The sequence below is a fragment of the Diorhabda carinulata genome, chromosome 4 (assembly GCF_026250575.1).
Source record: "Diorhabda carinulata isolate Delta chromosome 4, icDioCari1.1, whole genome shotgun sequence".
NCBI lineage: Eukaryota > Metazoa > Arthropoda > Insecta > Coleoptera > Chrysomelidae > Diorhabda > Diorhabda carinulata.
This window is the reverse complement of record NC_079463.1, coordinates 1,256,562-1,271,155: the sequence shown is the minus strand read 5'-3', so window position 1 is coordinate 1,271,155 and position 14,594 is coordinate 1,256,562. Positions and strand designations below refer to the sequence as shown.

At 30.6% G+C, this 14,594-nt stretch overlaps 3 protein-coding genes across 3 annotated transcripts; 1 reads left to right on the top strand and 2 right to left on the bottom strand.

Annotated features, from left to right (window-relative positions):
- Positions 1 to 1,531: 1,531 nt before the first annotated feature.
- LOC130892168 (next to BRCA1 gene 1 protein-like) lies at positions 1,532 to 10,057 on the bottom strand. The gene is made up of 12 exons (XM_057797387.1): positions 9,705 to 10,057; positions 9,145 to 9,447; positions 7,349 to 7,515; positions 6,326 to 6,629; positions 6,153 to 6,270; positions 5,863 to 6,096; positions 5,480 to 5,812; positions 5,251 to 5,424; positions 3,702 to 3,998; positions 3,150 to 3,374; positions 2,919 to 3,091; positions 1,532 to 2,223 (listed from the first exon to the last, which is right to left on the bottom strand). Exons 1-12 carry the CDS (start codon positions 9,849 to 9,851, stop codon positions 2,062 to 2,064), a joined length of 2,637 nt encoding a protein of 878 aa, XP_057653370.1. The 5' UTR covers positions 9,852 to 10,057; the 3' UTR covers positions 1,532 to 2,061.
- Positions 10,058 to 10,774: 717 nt separating this feature from the next.
- Positions 10,775 to 12,722, top strand: LOC130892164 (protein disulfide-isomerase TMX3-like). Its single transcript, XM_057797381.1, has 6 exons — positions 10,775 to 10,974; positions 11,028 to 11,283; positions 11,388 to 11,716; positions 11,773 to 12,200; positions 12,260 to 12,500; positions 12,602 to 12,722. Exons 1-6 carry the CDS (start codon positions 10,941 to 10,943, stop codon positions 12,619 to 12,621), a joined length of 1,308 nt encoding a protein of 435 aa, XP_057653364.1. The 5' UTR covers positions 10,775 to 10,940; the 3' UTR covers positions 12,622 to 12,722.
- On the bottom strand, positions 12,637 to 14,062 carry LOC130892166 (programmed cell death protein 5). The gene is made up of 3 exons (XM_057797382.1): positions 13,813 to 14,062; positions 13,651 to 13,762; positions 12,637 to 12,962 (listed from the first exon to the last, which is right to left on the bottom strand). Exons 1-3 carry the CDS (start codon positions 13,873 to 13,875, stop codon positions 12,751 to 12,753), a joined length of 387 nt encoding a protein of 128 aa, XP_057653365.1. The 5' UTR covers positions 13,876 to 14,062; the 3' UTR covers positions 12,637 to 12,750.
- Positions 14,063 to 14,594: the final 532 nt, after the last annotated feature.

Sequence of the window (14,594 nt, the reverse complement as noted above, 5' to 3'; positions counted from 1 at the left end):
TTTAATTAACCTTATTTTCGCATTAGAAATATTTAAAATTTAATTATTCAATATAATAATAATACATGATAAACAACTCTTGCTATGTGATTATTTTTTCTGGAATGGTATGAAACTAGTTTAGGAGCTAGATCGATACATCAAAAGAGAAAATAAGTTTCAAACTATTTTATATAGATAAGGTAAAACAAAAAAAACGTACCCAATCCGATCCAGTAAAAGTTAAAATGGGAAAAACTAGTTTGTGAAAATTATGTATAATAGCAAACTGTAAAAGTTTAGGTGCTAGATCGATCAATCAAAAGAAAAAAAAAGTTTCAAACTATTTTATATAGATAAGGTAAAACAATTAAAAAAAGTAGTTACAAGTTAATATGGGAAAATTCAAATATAAAAATTCTTCAAAGTGGATTGTGCTATAAGAAATAACCAAATACACTTAACCAACCTGGATAAAATTCTTCGAGATGTATATTCTAACATGAATTCTGGATATATAATGAGATGTATGAAAAATAAATAATTTTTGATGTATAATGTTTCTGTAAAATGAATCACAACGAAATATGGAAGTTTGCTGAAACTGTCAAATGACAAAAGCGTCTTCTTTTTTTTAATTGTAATTAGTCGTAGTTAACTAGAGAATACATTCGATATCTGTGGTTAACAGGTTTGGACATTAATTTCAGTAGACGGAAAATTATTTTTGATGGTAAATGAAAAAGCACTAGCTAGATAATAGATATTTATTTGCAGTTAAATATTGTTATTTGAGTTAATGAAAAAATGGGAGTTGACAGTTTCCGTCAAAATAGAGATTCTCTTTTTTTTCTAATTGTAATTGGTCGTAGTTAACTAAAAAATAAATTCTTATCTATATCGTAAATTAGTTTTATTAGACAATAAATTATTTTTAATAATAAATAATGAAGCACCAATTAGACCATAGATAATCAAATACAGTTAAAGATTGATAATTTGAATTAACAAAAAATAGGAAACTGTTGAAAACAATTGAGAGAAGTATCTTCCTTTTTAATTGTATTTGGACGTAGTTAACTTTTGTTCCAAATTCTGTTAAGCCTACAGTTCTTTTGTAGAAAAAAATGTGTAATATTGAAAAATATTTTCGATATATAAATTTGTGCTATGCACAAATATAACTATAAAATAATACCCCTATTTTATTTCAGTTCTAACCCTTAATTCAAAAATGCGATTAAATTATTCTTTGAAAAAGTATTTTTCATCAGATTAATTTAAATTAAATGTATGAACTCCGACTCTGGTACAGTTTTTCCTACGTCACCCGGCTTTCAATTTTATTGGTTGATAATACGTCATCGTTACCATGACAATATTCGACTCTTGTTTTCATTGGTCGATAACAAGTCACATGACATAATCGAATTAATGGACGTGATGTGTAGTAGAACAGCAGGGTCGTATTAAGGACTATTAATGTAGTAAATAAATTATTTTAACGTTGTTTTATTTATTTTGAAGGATTGGTAATAGAAATAATAAAACATTTAAGTTTTCAAAAACCTTTATTGATACCTTTAGCTCTACAATATATATTTGATATCACAAATAATAGATAAAAGTGCATAAACAGCAAAAAAATTAAAAACTAAACCATTACACCCTATTTTATTTATTATCTACCACATAAACGGTATTTTTAATAGCTATGGGGATAGCAAATAAGAAAATAACAAATATCTCCGCCATATTTTGAAAAAAGTTGACTTTTTTAGTCAACAATAGAAAAAAAACGTGTTACTAAAAATTAAGTTGTGGTACCAGGATAACGAGATACCCTATAAAGAAATTTTGATTTTAAAATCAAAATAACCCTCAATATGATATAAATAAAACTATTATAAATTTTTTCCATTTCATCGTTAAATATTTCAAAAATTTATTATGGAATAAGTGGAGAATATGTTATAGTACCCCATACTTACCCCTTTTTACGGTTAAATGATAAAAAGAAAAACGATTACATAAGCATAACCTAATCCTATAGAAGGAATTTAATGGAAAACAAATGGATAATTATTGCACGAGTTCTGCAACAACTCTCGATAGATCTTCATCGAATCTGGTCAATAGGGTGGCGTTCAAGTCTCTGTTCCAAAAACCCATTTCGGCTAAAGCCTGCAGGTTTGCCTCGCGAGTGGGATCCACTCGTTGACCGTTAACCCAATTTCCCTGTGTCTGAAAAACAAAAATACAAACGCGTTTAATGTGTGAAGTGAAAGGGTGAATTAGAACTTATCCCAACGTTAGAACAAGTAATAGAAATATTTCATTTAAAATGGGGTTCGTTTACCATTTTCTAAGTGACAGAAATAGTTTATACATAGTTTCGTTAAGGTTCCACGTTGTAAGTTCCTTAAAACAAGCACTAGGTTTCAAAATAAAAAAAAAACAACCAAAATTTTGGTTTATAGGTTATTTAATCGGTGATATAACACCCAGGAAATGTTGAATGTAAGTTCAACAGGTTTTGATAAGTTTTTTCACTCAAAGGACCATTCCACCTCCATGTTTCCACATTAAAATAATTCGAACACCACTTGTGCACTATAAAGTCACTATATTGACACTTCAACAGTCTTTTTGACACTTTTTTAATGTTGAAACACTGTTCAAAGCTATAAAGTCACTACATTAAAACTTCTACATGTCTTTGGACACTTTTTTGATGTTGAAACACTGTTTAAAGTTATAAAGTTGACAGATTGACACTTCACCACTTCTTTGGACACTTTTTTCAACTAGAAACAAAACTTGATGTTCGAGATACACGTTTTTCAACAGATCCACTACACTGATGGGGTTCTAGTAGCAAACTGCCAATCCGGAATCGTCATTTTCACCACACTTATCATAAAACTTGCAAAACTCACCGATTGGGAAACAAATCTATTTAAAACGGATTTGGCAACGTTTACAGCTCCGTTTACCAAAGCTTCCGGTAATATATGGACCACCGGTGGAGATGTCACTGTTGTTTCATCAGAAAACTGTCTAGTACTCGAAGAGGAAGGTTGTTCCGATGGTGGATTGATCGGATCCTCGCCTAATAAAATTAAAAATCAATAAAACTTTCAATTTATTCGGAAATTTGTTATAAATACCCAATTCTTGTGGTGCTACCAATGGTTCCGTTTCGCTGTTGACGAATCTAGCACGGATTTCTTCATCGTTAGGTAATTTGCGTTCCTCTGGAGGCGTCTGTTGGTAATTCGGAACGTGGGGAAGATTTTTAAAAACGAACGGATTTCCATTCGAAGACGATGGGATTTCTATTGGTCTTGAAGTCTCTTGCACAGAAGTTTTTTTCACTTGTTCGTTTTCCGTAGCTGGAAAAACCAAAAAATTTCAAATGAGACTGTCGGGATACTTCTAGTATTAAACTTAAAACAAATTTTCACTATTTTAGTTTAGGGAATTTGGTTTTGGTGAATATAGTGGAATACTTGTATCATTTTCTTTTCTCTGAGACCTTTTTTAGCACAAAATGATTATAAAAATAGAAAATTTATTATTTGGTTTTGGATAAACAACATTAAGCGATGGTAAGTAACAAAAATGGGGAATAATTAGACAACTAAAGAGAAAAAACTGTGAAAATCAATTAGAATACAAAAATTTTGGAAAATCAAAGTATTTAATCATCGAATACTTACAAAATGTCTCCCAATAGGTTCTATTTGTATTATTGGCATCAGATCCTGGAATGTGATTGACAAATATAACACAAGGAGAGTTATTATCCTTGTTTTCCTTCGTATTAGAATCGTTTGAATAACTTGGAACGAATTTAACATCATCCATTCCTACCAAGTGTTTTAGTTTATTCAGTTTTTCAATTTTGTCGTCAAGTATCGAATGTTCTTCATTTGCAGCAGATGTGGCAACCTGCTCGGGGTTCTTCTCCTCGATTTCTACCAGTTCCTTTTGTGGTGACATCACTTTGTCCCCATCTACAAAAATCAATTGCAGAATAAATATTTTGGAATTAGGGGGATCCCAAAAATTGAGGAAATACAAGCATCTAGAAGCAAAAGAGGCACTTGGAGATCACATAACCTCACTTTTTTACAGGATAATCCATCAAGTGAGGCAACAAATTTTAAATAAGAAAGTCCAGAAGGATTAAAACAAGTTTTTCCAATAGGGAAAACAATTTGCAGGGAGAAACAAATCATTTTGAGCCTTTACCAGCTTTTTGTATACAATAATATCGAGATTAACTACATAACCTCAATGTTTTACAATATATTCCTCTAATTGAAGCTCCACAGGTGAAACTAAGATCTCCAGCAGATTTAAAACAAGATGAACAGATTTTTCCAACGAGGAAAGTCCTTTAATACCAGGATTAACTTCTGTGGAAGCACAAGAGGCACTAGGAAATTATATAAACTCACTTTCCTGCAAGATATGCCCCCTAGAGTAGCAACAAAACTGAAGCGAAGAAGTCCTAAGTTCAAAATAAGGTGAAGAAGGTTTTTCAATGAGAAAAGTTTCTTGAAAACTTTTGAGAAGTATTTGAAAGCTATTTTCAGGGGAAAACGAGTCATTTTGAACCTCTATCAACTTGTCGTACTCATTAATAGCAAGATTTACTACGTAACCTCACTTTCCTGCAAGATATTGCCCCTTACAAGGTTTTCTAATAAGGAAAGTCTTTTGAAAACAAATTTAACATTCTAAGAGGAGTGGGTAAAAGCAATTTGCAGGAAGAAGCAAGTCAATTTTAAACTCTACCAGTTTATTATACACATTAATGGAGAGATTAACTTCTGGGGAAGCAAAATAGACCCTTCCGGCTTATATAGCCTCACTTTTCTGTAAGATATTCCCTAAAGTGAAGTTTTAACAGCTAAAACGGATAAATCCAGCAGATTTGAAACACGATAAACAGACTTTCTCATTCAAAGAAGTATCTAGAGCTATATAGCAGGATTTTTTTCAAAATAAAAGCAAATTTCGATAAAAAAGAATCACTTTGACCTTCCATCACTTCGATATTTCTCAAGTTGTCTTCAGAAGTGGAAATGAATTTGAAACAGAATCCAGCAACTAAACTCATTATTATAAATTTCTCTAATTTTTTTTATTTAGATTGAAAATTTGACATTTGGACTTATTTTCAATAAGAAGAGACCTAAAATCAAGACGATTTAGAAACCGATCATTATATATACAAAAATATAAAAAAAATTCAATTGCCTCCAATATTTTCATCATTTTCCGGTAAAGACACCATAACCATGTCGGATTTCTGGCTAACATCCGAAGCTGCTTCATCACAACGAGAATTTTCTTTCCCTTCGTCCACATCTTCATTATTATTATCATCCAAACTTTCCACGGATCCTCCTTTTTTCATCAACTGTACACCACCTAAAAAATAAAAAATTATCCATCATCAAATCGATTTTATGAAAATAACAAAAACCTTGTTGGGCAATTTCCGGCTTCAACGGCTCATCAATATTAAAACAATCAGGCACGACTACAAATTCAGAAGGTATCCCCTTGGAACAATCACTATCCGGAAGGGATATTATACTGTGGTTATCGGAATCACTGCTGCAATTCGTATCGGTGGGTTCTTCGAGTTTAATATATTCCACTCTGGTATTTATATCTCTGACAACTTTATCCATGGTTACAGTGCTGGTGGTACGTTCCGATTGCAAATCCAACAAGTCGTTTTTATGTTCCGGTACCACGTCAGGCGATTGGGTACCCAAAACCGATTCGAATGCTTTAGCTGCAGCCGAAGTACCTATGGAATAATAAAATTAGATAAAATAATTAAAAAAATGGTTGAATTACCTTGCCAAATGTTTCCGTAATGAGTTATGGGGTCGCTAATGTTGTAAACGTCGTCCGGATTGGTGGCAACTTCTTTTGAAAAATCCTCAGTGTTTTTGATAAAACAAGTATCCAAAACTGATTTGTTGCCTTTCAAATCGAATGGGTCTACGATGACTTGACAACCCAACCAGTGACCGAATCTTCGATTTTCATGGTGGAAATGGAAATAGCATTCGTATTGACCGGGTTGATCTGAAAATTATCAATTTATACAAAAAAATAATAAATTAATCAACGAAATTACTTACTGGGTATTTGAAGACGTACAGCGACCGTTCCAGTTTCTCCAGATTTCAAATACGGTACAGTAACAATGGTATCTAATGGTTTTAATGCCTTAGAACCCCAAGTGAACATCAATTTAGTCTAAAATAATCAAAAATCGATAAATTATTCCAATAGTTTCGATACTGTGACTTACGTTCTTGTTCCAAGTCATTTTTCCGCTATTAATAACTTTCCAATGATGTAAATATATTTCTCCGCCTAGCATATGAGGAATTACGTCTTGGGTATCGATGGGTCTAGCGTCCATTTGTAAAAAATCATCTTCACTTCCATGGAGGTTTAGTTTACCACACCTAGAACCACCATCGCTGTCGCTAGATTTGAATAAAAGCGCTTGTTTCTTCTCCTTCAGTTTTTTCGTTTTGGATTCCAATTTTTCCAACTTGTGGTCGAGTTTTCCTTCCAATTTCAACGATTTCATCAAATCCTTTGTTGTCCTTTTCAAAAAATTTTTAGGTTAGAACCAATTACAAGTTGTCTTCCTATTATATTTGCTAAAACACTCTGTATACTACAATTTTTCGAGATCTAGCTAAATCTAATGCTAACAGGCATAGTTCTATAAATCTAGAATGAATTTTACAAAGGAAGAGGTCGAAATGATGCTGAAAATGGGAAGAAAAAAGAAGCAAGATAACTGAGACATATACGGATGAAAATAATGATGAAAAGTGAGACAGAAAGAAGTTTGAAGAGGATTTGGAAGCAGAAATTTTGAAAACTAGTAAACAAAGGATTCCAGAGGGTTCGAACCAATGTTTTTCAATGAAGAAAGTCTTTCTAAACAAAATTACACAGATAAACAGCAGGAAAAGAGTCACTTGGAGGTTAAATAACCTCACTTTTATACAAAATATTCCTCCAAGTAAAGCTTCACATCTAAAACGAAGATGCCCAGCAGAAATAGAAGTGATAAATTGAGAAGAAATGATTATGGAAAAGCAGAAATTGAAAAAGCTAGTAAACAAATTGTAGTTGTGAGAAGACAGACACTGAACTAAAAAGTGCTATAAAAAGTTGTAAATAGAAAACAAATACACATATCTATAATAAAACACTTTAAATTGGATATATCAGCTTAATAAACAGTTTGTTATTCACTAAATATTAAATTTATCAAATAATATATGAAAAAATGGATATTGATGGTACTTACTCAATGGAACTTTCGGTATTCAATAAAGGTAATTTTCTCCTTTTGGAATTTTCGTTTTTGGATTTCCTTGTGTGATAACAAGAAGGTTGACTAACAGTGTGCGGTTTTAAGTTGGAAACTAAGTTAGTAACAGAGGCTGTTACTTCTTCGACTATCGATTTCTTGTACTACAAAAATATCAATAGGCTATATCAAAATATAACCTCAAAAAGACCCTGTAGTGTAAGCAAACGTTCAATTTTGCTCTTTTTCGAGAGATCCTTCGTGTTTTAAACATGTAAAGTTATTTTTATGTGTAAAACATAGTTACAATTATTGCCGCAGCTCAACAACTATCCATTTTATCAAATTAACTCCAATAATATCCAAAAAGCTTTTTTATTACACAAAGATCATAATCAGTTGATGCAACAAGATAGTATAAAAGAAGTTACAGTAATCGGGGGTGAAAATAGTGCAGTAGTATCATAAAATTGAATTTGAGAACAATAGATATCAAAAACATATACAAAAAACAAAATAATGAATCCTGTGACACACCAGATACTATTTTTTCAGTCTCAGCTAAGTTCTGATCCATGCAGACCTTCTGCTTCCTTTCTTTCAACATGTTTTGTAAAATCATAGATATAGTAGCTTCGCTCAAAGAAAATCATCCAAGAAGACAGTTACCACAGCCTTTTATTCATCCAGTATTCGTATTACGTTGCCAGTGTTATTTAACATTGCTACCACTTTAAGAAAAACCTAGGTTTAACAGAAAATGATAACAACAGGTCCTAAAGTGGAAGGATTAACTCAAATCAACTATAAATTACATCCCAAAAAGGCAGTGATGTTAGTTTGAACGAAATGGTTCATTTGAACTACTCACTGGTAAAAATGTATAATACATGATGTAGAAATCCAGGTAAAAAAAGAAAGAAAAATATGGAATATGATACACGCTTCCTGGACTGGATCACTTCTAAAAGTACCTAACACTAGTTCATCTACAAAAACTTTTACAGTCTTTATTATAGAACGCTGCCATTTAAGAAGAAACCTAGTTTTGGCAGAAAATTATAAGGACAGGTCCTGTTATAGAGGAATTTACTTAGGATCATCTAATAACTGAATTCCTACCATTTCAAGTCAAATGAGAAACCTTTAGAAGTAAGTACGTGTCCTAAAAATCATCATAAATATTGAAACCGCAAAGAGAATTTGATAGAGAGGCATAATAGACCAGAGATATCGCGTGAAAAAATGTTATTTCATATAATAACTTCCTTAGGTGTTAAATATTTACATACAAAATAAATTTAATGATGCTTAATTATAAACATTAATTTTAATGATGTTTGCATTATTTCTTATCATAATGACTCATAATGTTTAAATATGACTCAAACTAAATAGATAAAAATATAATCAAAAAAATTATGTCTATAATAATATTACAAATATTGGAATATACAATTTCAAAGTTGATTTGAAGAAATTCTGAATTATTTTTATTCAAATATGTTGTGAAATGTTATTTTATGTAAAAAAAATATTATTCACCCTTAGCAATTGATAAAGTGAGGGCTGGAATACTGATAAACACTCTTATCAGTTATTTCTGAAAAGGGATGTTTGGATTACAAAGAGGGTAGATAAGGTTCTAGGTAAAAAAAATGTATACAAATTTTCATTCTAAAAACTGCATTATTGTGAACAAGTTTGATTTCTACATTATTAAATGGTAAGTTTTACAAAATTAGTTGTGTTATTTAAAATTCAACAAGAAAAAATTTTTTTTTCGTTCTTACCTTATTCATATGTATTAAAAACCATTCTGGGGGCGATTCGGAGTTACAGCATTGAGATACAACAGAATTAGCTTCATTATCAAACTGAGTTTCAACATCGTTAGAATGACGATTATTTTTGTGAGTCTGTAACTCGCAATTACTCTCCAATTTCAAATTAACAATCTCCCCAATTCTAGCTTTACGTCTAAACGCATACAAAGCAATTTGAAAATCAGTTTGGGATTCAATTGGAAATTCCCTGTTGCTATCAGTAATATAAGATACTTTTACACCTTCCCCTACTGTTCCAGAATTTTTTAACTAGAATTAAAATACAAGTTTGCATAATCTTATCATGAAATATCGAAAATCGGGGATTCCCATGTAAAATGAACAGAGAATAATTTAAACAATAAGAACAATTAATGTAGCAGTATGAAACTATATATTACGTTATTTTTCCACTTTTATACCTAATTACTTTCTAATAATTATCTTTACTTATATCTACATAACTTTATATTAAGATTTGTAATTATTTTTAAACTTTTATACTAATAATTAATATGTGTACTTACCAAATACGATTTAAATATTTCCCAATTAAGCGTCGTTGCTGGTATATCGTACATTCCAATAATATTCGCTTTGTCACCTCCATTACCAGACTTGTTCTTCCATTGAAGATTATAGATGATTTCAAGATCTTTTTTTTTAGATCCCATTTTACACGATTTCGGTAATAATATGATTAATTAATAAAACCTTTATGTTTTTACCAAAATATGACACTTTACCAAATACAATACGATTAAAATATCCAATTCTTTTGTTTACTACTTACTACGCACAACATATAATGGTATTAAAAGTCTGATATTGACGTTCGAGAGAGGGATCATCTGATTCTAATCTTGATTCAATCAATAGTAATACCACACACTCAATATTGCCAACCGTGTATTTTATATGAAGATTTTGAATATTAATAAATAATGAATGGTATATAATAAAACCAAAATTAGCGTTAGCTAAGAAATTTGAAAAATCGAGTTATATTTTATAAATATGTATATTTATAGAACATTTGATTCTTATTACACATATACTGCATTCGGCTAGGTACATGCTATGATTCTGAGTGTTCAGAATGGCTCGGCAAACTACTTTATTTCGATCCTACTGCTCGGTTCGTGTTCGGTTATATACATTTTTGAACACTCTGAGTAAGTTCTCTTTGCTCCGAATTTTGAAAGATTCTCAGATTTATTTTGACTTTTGCTACTCCGTTTGACGTTCCAATGCTCATAAATTAGCAATTTTATTCGAAAATTGTTTGTACTTATGTTTTGTTTTTGTATATATAAAATAATTGTTCGTATTCTTAATGTATAAAAATTGTATGATACATAACCCCTCCAGAGTTCACGAATTGATAGCCAATTTCAGTACGTATTGGTTTACAGTAAATAATCATTCAAAAAGTTAATTTGTGTATTTTTATAAGATTTCACGATCAATGTATACAACCTACGATCAGTGATACAAAACGCTCTATGCTCGCTGTGTACCATGAGCTATATTACCGAACGCAATTATAATTGACATTTAATTATAACGGAACCAAAGTTTGTTTTATGAATTCTGTGATATGTTTATGTTATTTCTCAGCTGGTAGTTGTCAAAATTTTCACAAACTAAACAATACAAACCAAACAAATTTTAGGAAGCCATACAACTATTATAATTAATGAAATTTTATAAATCGATATCAACCAATATATTCACCATATCGTTACAAAACACTTTTAAAAATGAATTTAATAACTTTTAGTACACTATTATTGAGTAGGTAGAGAAATTTAATTGAATATATATGATTAAATTGGTTTTATTCGAAGGTTTTACCACAGAATATTGTTTTTCTTCGACTCTGGAGTTGGGTGAGAACTTTTCTGAACTGAGAAAAGGTGGTGGATACTGGTTGATAAAATTTTACGCCCCTTGGTGTGGATATTGTCGTCAATTATCTCCATTGTGGGATGAAATAGGGGAAGCATTATCCAAGACGAATATCAACGTTGGACGTATAGATTGTAGTCAAAATTCCAAAATTGTAAAAGAGTTCGGGATACATGGTTTTCCAACTATTAAATTGTATGTATTACTTTAAAATTTAGACTAAAATATCGATTGAATCATCATATTTTATAGTTAATAATTGAATGAATGTTAGAGACGTGTATTTTTATGAATTTTAGTATAACATCAGACAATGATTACACTTTTCATGGCGAACGTAATAAAGATGAAATCATACAGTTCGCTACTAGAATTTCCGGACCTCCTGTACAAATAATAAGTTCCGCAAAGTATCTATCTTATGTTAAAAGCTTAAATGAAATCTGTTTTGTGTACGTGGGTGATTTAAAAGGTGATTTATGGGATATATTTTATAACATTTCGAGGAAACTTCAACCCTACGCTAATTTTTACGCCATAAACGAAATTTTAACTAAAGAAGTAGAAACTATCACAACTGTTCCTACAGTATTCGTTTATAAAGAAAACAGAGCGTTATTCTTTTTGGGTGAGCAGATTTTTGAATGTTTCCACACACATCCGATGAACAATTGTTGATTACAGGAGACCCAACCAAATTCAAAGATGTTACGATTTTGAATAGCTCTTTAAGTAAATGGATGAACGAAGAACGTTTCAAAACTTTCCAAAAAGTAACCTACGGGAATCTACCTGAGCTGATACAATTGAATAAATACATTTTGTTACTTGTTGTAGACGAAAAAAATATAAACGAAAATATGTCGAGGGTTATTAGTAAAGTAGAAGATCTAGCAAGGCAGAAAAAAGTGAAATATAAGAATTTTGTATTCGGGTGGATAGGAACGCCGGAATTAGGTAATAGTATAACGTCAATGAATTTACAGTTGCCTTATCTTTTCGTATTAAACTCCACCAATTACGAATATCACATACCAGATGCTGATTGTATGGAAATGACTAGCGATGATATGGAAATGTTTATAGACGAAGTAAATAATCAACTTTTACCAGTAAGACGTTAAAAATAAATATTATAACATATTTTTTTTATATATGATTTGATTTTCAGTCTTACGGTGGATATGGCATTGCTGCTTGTCTTTATAGGGCTTATTTTGATACCAAAACTAGCGCAATTGAACTGTGGCGTGAAAAACCGTTACTTTCATCGATAATGCTGGCTGCTCCATTATTATATATAATATTTATTTGTTATTCGCTTTGTTTTGCTTTAGTCGATACTGAAGAAGGTGAAGAAGAAGAGGAATTTGATGGCGAAGATGAAGAATACGAAGAAGAAGTAGAAAATGGTAAGTATATGGCGAAATTTTGATAATTTGAGACTTTTTTATACATAAAACTTTTGATGTAAGTCACATTTAATTTTTTAATGTATAATTATTTATTTCAGCTCATCTTAAGAACGATTAATTATGAAAAAAACAATTTGGTTAATGTAATCAGTATTTATTTTATTTCTAAAGTTATAATTTATGTGTAAATTGTATAAAATGTTGAGTGTTGTAATAAAGTATTCTTAATATTGTTATAAAAAAAATATTAGAAATCTTCATCGTCTGAATCTAATGCGGCCCTCCTCCTATCGAATTTCACTGAAGTAGTACTTTTTGTTTGATTATTGACATTCTCCAATAAACCAATCAAATCCTTTTCTCCAATTTTAGTGCATATTTGACCAGTCCTCGCCATTTGGACTAACATGTTTTCCACCATTTTTCCTCTTTCTGGTTTACTCAACATAATAGTATTTACTGAAAAGCATTACGATTCTTGAAGTCGATGAAATGGTTCATTTGAACTACTCACATAAATTTATAAATGTAAAATACATTTCCCAGCAAAATTAACAAGTTATTTCACTTTTATATAAATTGCCGTTACTTCACAGAAAGGAATTTGGAATAGAATTGAAAAAAAATGTGGGGGCCTTATCTTTATAGTGCAAAGCACCTTATCTGGTGCCAGTTACAGTTTAGCAGTATCTGGGGATGCTTCAAATGTCCTTCCTGATTTTAATTACACTGAATCGTATATAAAGCAGTTTCAGATGATACTTTCTATATAAAGTCCAGTATCAATCACTTCCTGAACAAAATGAAATAGTTCATTTGAACTACTCACAAATATATAAAATTCCTCAGAAAAATTAAGACGTAATTTCACTTTTATATGAAAGTTATTTCTCAAAAAGGAATTTGAAATGAAAAAAAAAAGAAAAATAAATATTTATACAGTTAAAACAAAAAATAAAGTGGTGTGACTTTATATCAATAAAAATCAACCTAAACTACGATGTAATCTATATTAGTACTAAATAATGGTCAGATTAGAATGTATTATCACAAAGAGATCTAAATTTCAAATTAATGATTTTTTATTAACAATTTTCGAATTAGTTGAATTGGCATTTATATATTGACATATAAAAGGATTACTCACATCTGGCACGAGCGGATTGATCTAATATTTGTGCCAAAATTCCATTTTTCATGTCCTCTTGTGCCTTAAGTTGTTCCTCCTTGGCTTGCTGATTTTTAGAATCTCCGTCATTCTAAAAATAAATATTTGCAAATATTGCGTTATCGGTTTTGCTATACTCACGTGTTGCGATTGGTATTGCGCTAATATTTGTTTTCTAATAGTTTCTAAATCAGAGTCGCTCATTTCTACTATTAACTGGTTTTTTTTTTTCAAAATTATAAAAAGTATCAAATGATCAAGAAATTAGCCAACTTCTTATTCTTTTTTATATCTTTTGTTTGACATATTTCGTGTCAACGACTATCACAGAATTAAATGGGAAATAACAAGTTACACAGAACTATCTACCCGCACTCGCATCAACTTCACGACGTATTAATATGTTGCCGATTACTGTTTTAAGGTTAGGGTAAAACTGGATATTTTCTTTCATGTTAACAAAACCAACCCTTTACTCGTAATGTTGTGAAAACATGAACAATTTGAAAAAGCTAGGAGGGAATTCTCGGTTTTATATTATTCTAAAGTTAAAACTACTCTCTGACTACCGGTAACGTTTCAACTGAAATTTTACGATAAACGCTTTGTATAAAACGTGAAAAAGTCAATAACTGGGGTTTTAACTGACATTTGAGGTTTGCATTTTACTTGTAAAAATGTGCATTTGCACTTAATAGTGGCAAAGAAAACTTTGTACATTTTTATTCAGAAAATTTTTTTCTAAATAAGTGGTGAACAAACAAAGATTTAAGCAGTTGTTTACAACTTGAAATAATTTATCATAAATAACCTTAAATCGTGCTAATAGACACTCCCAAAAAAGAAAATAAACTTGTTTCTCTAGTTAGAAAGTTAAAAAAAATATTTCGTTATTGAAATAGATAAAAAAACCACATAACAAT